The following is a 7,522-nucleotide window of genomic DNA, read 5'->3' as shown; positions in this document are numbered from 1 at the left end:
TTCTTGTTTAATTCAATCAGTTCAAATGTGTTTAGTTGTTGGTCTAATCGATTAAATATCTTGTTCTTGTCTTCTTTAAGTGTCCGCATCGTATCTTGTTATATTGTTGTTGTTTTGTGTGTTTGTCTATTCAATTGTTGTTTAAGGAGATGACGCTCATGTTCATGAGTTTGGTTCATCATTTGGAAGGCATTTAACTCCATTGATGTTTCCTTAAGCCTCCTTACTTTGTTCTTAAAGTGTCACAATTTAATGAATTTCCTAATCAACTCACATTAGAGTGTTTCACCATTCGATCGGAACCGTTGGATCTAACATTATCCAATGGTCACACCACTCGGCATATGAAGTGACGTGAAATTGTGACCATTAAATACATCTCATGAAACAGTGCATCTTGAAACGGCGACTCTGCCAAACGTCACATCCCTACCACGCATTTAATACCCCTAACAGTCCCATCCAACCTCGGGAACCCCAATAGTTATGTTCGACTCTTCATATATGAATCTCTTCAAGCCTAGGGGGCAAGTGTATCGGTCGACACCGAACGAGTCTGTCTCGGACACGGGGACCGACCGACCGAGTCAAAGAACACTTCAAGCCACACATTAAATAAGAGTAACCACAGTTACAATAGCATTTAATGTGCTACAATCGTATCTAAAATATGTGAGAAACTTCTCCGTAAAATTAGTTAAATACTGATTAACTGAAAGACATTGCAGATATTCCTTAAACAACATACCTCCCTATTAATCAGGGATCATGATGTATCAGTTAATAACTGATAGCTGACCCATCATGGAGAAAACCCATAATTAGCACTATAAATAAAACCTCCACGAGGTTTTAAGGTACTTTTTTACTCTGAAAGAACACACCCAAAATACTAGTATTGACTTGAGCATCGGAGTGCAATCACAGATACCCCCGACCGCCTGAGTTCAACAACGAAGGAAGGAAGCTTGAAGATACCCAGCATACAACTAGCAGACACGGACACGTCACCAAATTGTGTTACTTGGGTCCCCCCTTTCCGCTATACAAGTACAAATCTGATATGAGATAATAAAAAAAATAGTAATAAATAAGACTATTATATTAACTAAAATAAATTGAAATCATCATTAAATTTGTACAATAACATTGTTGCGGAATGGTAATAAAAATGTTTTATAAAATTGGTGTTACAAGTTGATTCTTTTTTATCTTTTAGGTCTTCTTTCTAGGTGATGGTTGATAGTTGTATGAGGAGGCATCACAACTTATGTATGAACCTGTGGTATATTATCAACATCATTATCATTATCTATGTCCTCTCTATTTCGATTATTGAACTTTTTTGCAAAGACATTATGAGTTAATAGTAATACATGGATAGTATTGGATTATGTGGAAGTTTGTGTCATTGTAGAAATGGTAAAGATATTTGATGAACTAGACAAAATATTTGGTTGACATGGAAAAATATTGTAAGTTTAAGAACTTTCATATGAAGATTGGGTAGACAAATTATGATGATGGTGCATATATTTGAATATTGGATGTGGTTAAAGATTATATTGACCAAGAAATTGTTGGTGAATATTTGAAGAAGATCCAACATGCTCATAATGAAGTTGTGATTGGGGTTGTTAATGCTCTTACAACATCTCATACTATTAGAAAAATTAATCATTAATTGAATATCAATAAAAATATTATTAAATGTGTTTAGAAAGTAAACTTACAACGTCGTCTAATATTGGTTGTAGACGTGATATCATACTATAACACTTTTGTCTAATGAATCATAACTGATGTAAGTTAAAACTTTTATTGTAACCATTGAATAAAGAATATTTTCAAATAAGTGTTTTCACAATAACTCTCTTTCTTCAATTATTACAGACAATAATAACATGTAATGTAAAAAGATTAAAGAAGAGAAAAATACACATAGTAATTTATAATGGTTCGTCTATCCCAGCAAACTTCATCTATATCTCAATCAACATATTGAGCTTCATTGGCAAACTAATGTTGTGAAGTACATTTCGAGTATTCTTTGGGCTTGTAGTTGGCTACTCTTGGTTAACCTCTTGAGTATTCTTAACACACGTCACTCCTAGCTTAACTGAGTATTCTTTCGACTCAGGGATATTCTTTCCCAAGCTACTCATGGCTCGACCAAACATTCTTTATCAAGTAGCTCCTAACTTAACTGAGTATTCTTTGGAAACCTAACCAATCCTGACTACTCCCTTGAGTATTCTTTACTAAGCCATTTTTGGTTTGACCAAGTATTCTTTACTAAGTCACTCCTACCTTAACCAAGTATTTTTTGGGCACCTAACTACTCTGGATAGTCCCTTGAGTATTCTTTACCAAACCATTGTTAACTTAACGAGTATTGTTTGATAAACAGACACTTTTGACTAACGTAGAAAGGTTGAAGCTTTTAATGATCAACATATCATTGTATCTAACTAGGAAGGATATTTAATCTCTCTCTCTCTCCTAGTTTAAATCATTTTCTCTGCTTTCTAGGAAGATGTTGCATCTTTCGACATATACAATGGATAAGCTCACTCTCTTAGGTAGTTGGATGAACACTTTTAGTGTTAGTCTAGAGACTTCTTCAGATCCAAGGATATAGTAGATCTTAAACTCTCTGCACTAGGATATTTTTTAAGCTTTGTAGAGGCATGAGGAATTTCAACAACAATTTGGAACAGTGTTACCTATGCTCTTTATTTCTTCTTCTTGGTGAAGAAGAAATTCATTGAAAGGCCATTTATAGTCGTTACGCAACTTCAACTTCTATGCATGTCCTTTTTACGCTTGAGGTTGATTGCATTCTATGCAACTTTAAATGTGTTCCTTCTTCACTGACAATGTTCATCTCCCTAAGTAACATAACATTTTGCACCAATTCATGGTAAAAATGCACACTGTTTAAGGCAAACAACTAAGTTAGGAGTTTGATGAAGAAAACAACTTTAAATCTTTTTCCAAGAGATCATTTTATGTTGACTTTGACTTGCACCTTTGACGAATCTCTTAAGCAGACAATGACAATAAACACTTGAACACATTCTCCATGCAAAGAATAAGTGTGCATATATATATATTCAAGTAGTACAATGTTAATTGCATGTATGTAATTTTATAAGCGTATGATATGATCATATAAGTGTTTTATCAAATGTAATAAAAAATTGTAAAGTATTGTATCATTTGATAGATGAAACACTTGCATCTCATATGATTTGTTTTTAAAATCATTTATCTCATGCATTCATGTTTTATGCCTTGTGGTTTTCAACACTTAATCAAAACTTGGTTTTGTTAGATATTGTTTTTATACTTTGTTATATTAAATACATAATCAAAATCATGAAATATTATACTTTTTTTTTATCTTTTGTAAGACTATAGTAACTATGCTTATTAATAGAGGGAACGTAACATTACAAATTAAGACATTAGTCCCAAACTTACATCATAAAAGTTTTATTTAACAAGTCTTGGAATACATACAAGTATTATACATGTTTTTGTAAAGTAAAATGTTATTTTTTTTAATACTTTTATAGATTGATAGAAATAAAGTATAGTAGAGTAGAGATGGGATTTTACACCAACATGTAGTCATCGAAAGAAAGGCTAGGCATGTAATAAAAATTGTTGAAAATCAAACTGAAAATAGAACAAAAAGAAATTTATTAACTAAATATTGGTGGTTCAAAAATTGGGTTTGGAGCTGGCGGTTGCAAAAACTTGAGCGAATAAAGGAGTACACATTCTGGTTTCTGATTGAAGCAGTAAGATTAGTGTAGATTGTCCAAAAAGTACCGCAAGTGAAGCAGACAAAATTTCTTTGCATAACCCCAAGAAAGCCGCAAAGAATCTATATATAAAACAAAAAGAAAAAACAAGTTGTCCACCGCCATGGATTCGCAGCACCGAACAGTGGCTTCTCCACCGTCGTCGCAAGGCCGCGATTCCATCGCCATTCTCTTCACCTTCCTCTCATTCTTTGCCGTTGTCGCTCTGGTAACTCTCCCTCTCTCCTCATTGCGATTCCATAATATTTTCAATCTCTGCTTGCATTTCCGCTTTTCCATAAGCGCCAATGGCTCACTTTATTGCACCTCCACGGCTAATGTCGTATAACTACAATCATGTTCCGCTGAATCTCACTCGTATATGAATCCTTTATCGATGCATTACTCACGTATCTGGTTTGGTTGTTTAATTGGTTTGCCTCTCTCTGATTTCGATGTTTTCTTTAACTTGTATCATTGTGTTAGGAATATTTCAGCAAAAACAATTATGTGCTATTTCTGAACTGTAACAACTATTCGTTCAGTGGACTGACCTTAATGAAACAAGCAAGGTGGAGTTGAATTGTAGTAGCTGTTACCAGAAACTTGGAATACTAATTATTTTGTTTCATAACTTTTGGATGAATTTTATTATAGGCCTTGCATTTAGTGATGAGATTGTAGTTGTACAAAGGGAATGTAATAACTAACATCCGCGTTGGGTGAGAAGGAGAGAACCTTTTTTGCATCAAATATGATATGATATTGCATATAGCTTACAATGTTAGGTAGAGGAATAGTGGAAGGTTCTAAATTACTGAAGTTAGATGATGATGAATAGGCTATATATATGTGTCTTGTTTTGTTGTTGATTTGGCATTGTTTTACATACTCTATTTTTTTGGGAAGATCACTTCAGAGAATAAAGATAATCTACTTATAATTTTCATTTTTTGCTTGTTTATCAACGTTGATTATGTTGGAACTTTTACTGAACTATATGTGATTTCACCTACAGGTTTTTGTTCCTGCAGCATCACCATCCTTCCAAAATACCTTATCCATCCTGCACCAAGTCCCAGAAGGCCATGTGGGGGTATATTGGAGAGGAGGTGCCCTTCTGAAAACAATTACCGAGCCAGGTGCTGAATATTCAGTTATTTTCTTCAGTGTATATTAGCGCAAAGGTTTTCTTAGTTTTCTTTATATTAATTTTTATAGGTTTCCATCTAAAGATGCCTTTTCTGACCCAGTATGAACCTGTTCAAGTGACACTTCAGACGGATCAGGTAACTTGATTAGAGAAAGTTCAGGATGGGAATTTCAGTTCCTTTGGCTCTATACTTTTGAATTTTGAAATTATGGTGTCTATTGCAGGTGACTGATATACCCTGCGGTACTAAAGGAGGTGTTATGATCAATTTTGAGAAGATTGAGGTAATAGCTTTTTCTTCTGTAATCTTAGATTTACTAGTGTTCTGTTTTTTTTTCACTTATTTAATAATTTTATATGAAGTGGTTTATATTCTTCTTTTAGGTTGTTAACCGACTGCATAAGGAATTTGTCTTTGAGACATTACTCAACTATGGTGTAGGGTATGATAAGACATGGATATATGACAAGATTCATCATGAGATCAATCAGTTCTGCAGCTCTCACAGTCTACAACAAGTCTATATTGATGTGTTTGATCAGGTTAAATATTAATATTTATAAGTGAGGTTTACAGCCATAGTTTATTTTATTCTGGTACTCCCATTTTATAATGTAAATTAAGAACAAGATGATGGTTGGACTTGATGTTAAACAGTATGATGTACGCTTAGTAACTTGTAGCTTCTACAGAGTTTATGCAAGTTTTTATTGTACCGTACTTTGTAATTGTTTTCCTCCTTTGTAAAGATGAGTTAAACCCATGTGCATCTTTGGCTTATGGTTTTTCTCCTTTCTTGTTGTCATACCATCATTTGGATCCTTTCAGATTGATGAAAAGATGAAAGATGCTCTTCAAGTTGACTGCACCCGCTATGCTCCAGGAATTGAGATCATTAGTGTCCGGGTCACAAAACCAACCATTCCAAATAGCATAAGACGCAATTTCGAACAGATGGAAGAGGAGCGTACTAAGGTATACTTTCAGTCAGAGCTGTCATTTTCCTGCTGAGATGTGTGGACCTATACAAGTAGTTTTAGTTGATAATTTCATTTGTAGGAGACAGGGTTATTAAACATGTGTGAGAACATGCACATGTTCAGTGTTTTTCTTTTCCTTTATGATTGATTTGCCCCGTCATTCCTCTCAGATTTGTGCATTTTGTTGAGTCCTATAAATGCTTCTAGCAGGATTTTGTATGCTAGACTCTCCATTTTATTTTAGCTTTATTTCTTCTCTCTACTGAATGATGTTAAGCAAGGTGCTTTGGATGTTATTGGATAGGTCTTAATTGCTATTGAGAAACAGAAAGTAGCGGAGAAAGAGGCAGAGACTATGAAGAAGATGGCCATTAGCGAGGCTGAGAAGAATGCCAATGTTAGCAAGATCCTTATGGAGCAAAAGTTGTTGGAAAAGGACAGTACTAGAAGACAAGAAGAAATAGAGAACGCAATGTACCTGGCCCGTGAAAAGAGCCAGGCAGATGCAGACTTCTACCGGTGAGATTTTCCTATTCCTAATGTTTTGCTGTATGTAAGTTTACGAATAAGATATTACAATTTATGGAATTGAAAGAAATAAATTATTAATTATATTGTTTTTGAAATTTCAAGAGTAATTAAGGAAGCTGAGGCAAACACCTTGAAGCTTACCCCTGAATTTCTTCATCTAAAATTTATTGAGGCCATTGCTAATAACACGAAGATTTTCTTTGGGGACAAGGTATTTGCTTCCTCTACCCGCTATGTTAATATAATATCTGTCTGACCTTGTTCACAGACCTGACCTTTGAGCTTGGTCTCCAGGTTCCTAATATGATTTTGGATCAAAGGCTACTTGGAAACTTACTTCATGAAGTTTCTACAGGGACAACTACGATAGGCAAATCAGATATCTGAATTATTAGCTGTCAGAATTCTGAGCTCAGATGACTCGAGTATTACCAATATTTTGGAGAGGAGTTATATCTTCATAGTTTTATATGCACGATGAGAATGAAACAGTTCTTCTACAAAACCTTTTTCCGTCTTGTGTGGGCAGAATGTAGATAAAAGACTGCCCTTTTTGCTACAGTGGAAACTGGAACACTCACAATCAGAGATCAACTGATACAGCTTGGAATAAAGGACAATATAACACGAAGAAGATCAACATTTTTTCATTTGTACGAACTGATTATCACCTTTTCACGTTTGCACAGTCAGGTTTCATATATGTATGCATCTAAGATAAAACGCTACGCATAAAAAAAATATATACTTTCAATTCAAAATTAAAGAAAATGGGATTGTTTTATAGAATGTTTGGATAGAAATTTTAAAAGATTTATTTTTCTCGAAAATTTGAAATGCTCTACTATAAAATATGTTTGGGTAAGGAATTTGAAAAATTAGAAATTGATGTTAACTAAGATTTTTTTATTATATTGGCAGGAGTTATTTTTTAATTTAAATTGTTAAGATTACTTTATTGGTTACTATGATCACTATTATTGTTTGTTTTTCTTAATTAATGTCAATAATGAAACAAATGTTGTAAAGAATAGATTTTTTTCAA

The 7,522-nt window shown here is 33.8% G+C and overlaps 1 protein-coding gene across 2 annotated transcripts; it reads left to right on the top strand.

The window, feature by feature from the left end:
* The first annotated feature begins 3,692 nt into the window (after nucleotides 1–3,692).
* LOC137810843 (SPFH/Band 7/PHB domain-containing membrane-associated protein family) lies at nucleotides 3,693–7,298 on the top strand. Of its 2 annotated transcripts, XM_068612308.1 has the most exons (9): nucleotides 3,693–4,041; nucleotides 4,831–4,954; nucleotides 5,034–5,101; nucleotides 5,190–5,249; nucleotides 5,350–5,508; nucleotides 5,795–5,941; nucleotides 6,251–6,465; nucleotides 6,580–6,688; nucleotides 6,772–7,298. In XM_068612308.1, exons 1-9 carry the CDS (start codon nucleotides 3,937–3,939, stop codon nucleotides 6,862–6,864), a joined length of 1,080 nt encoding a protein of 359 aa, XP_068468409.1. In that variant the 5' UTR covers nucleotides 3,693–3,936; the 3' UTR covers nucleotides 6,865–7,298. The 2 variants fall into 2 exon arrangements, with proteins under 2 accessions (XP_068468409.1, XP_068468411.1); XM_068612310.2 differs by lacking the exon at nucleotides 6,580–6,688 and having other exon boundaries at nucleotides 3,796–4,041.
* Nucleotides 7,299–7,522: the final 224 nt, after the last annotated feature.

The sequence above is a fragment of the Phaseolus vulgaris genome, chromosome 2, assembly GCF_051622355.1.
Source record: "Phaseolus vulgaris cultivar YP4 chromosome 2, ASM5162235v1, whole genome shotgun sequence".
Lineage (NCBI taxonomy): Eukaryota > Viridiplantae > Streptophyta > Magnoliopsida > Fabales > Fabaceae > Phaseolus > Phaseolus vulgaris.
Note: the sequence above shows the minus strand (reverse complement) of the source record. Positions and strands in the feature narration are given on the sequence as shown.

Excerpts from the sequence above, each read along its gene's own strand:
- LOC137810843 (XM_068612308.1), top strand. The coding sequence starts at position 3,937 with ATGGATTCGCAGCACCGAACAGTGGCTTCTCCACCGTCGTCGCAAGGC. Across the intron at positions 5,250-5,349 it reads TCAATTTTGAGAAGATTGAG|GTTGTTAACCGACTGCATAA; the intron begins GTAATAGCTTTT and ends TTCTTCTTTTAG. Across the intron at positions 5,509-5,794 it reads ATATTGATGTGTTTGATCAG|ATTGATGAAAAGATGAAAGA; the intron begins GTTAAATATTAA and ends GGATCCTTTCAG.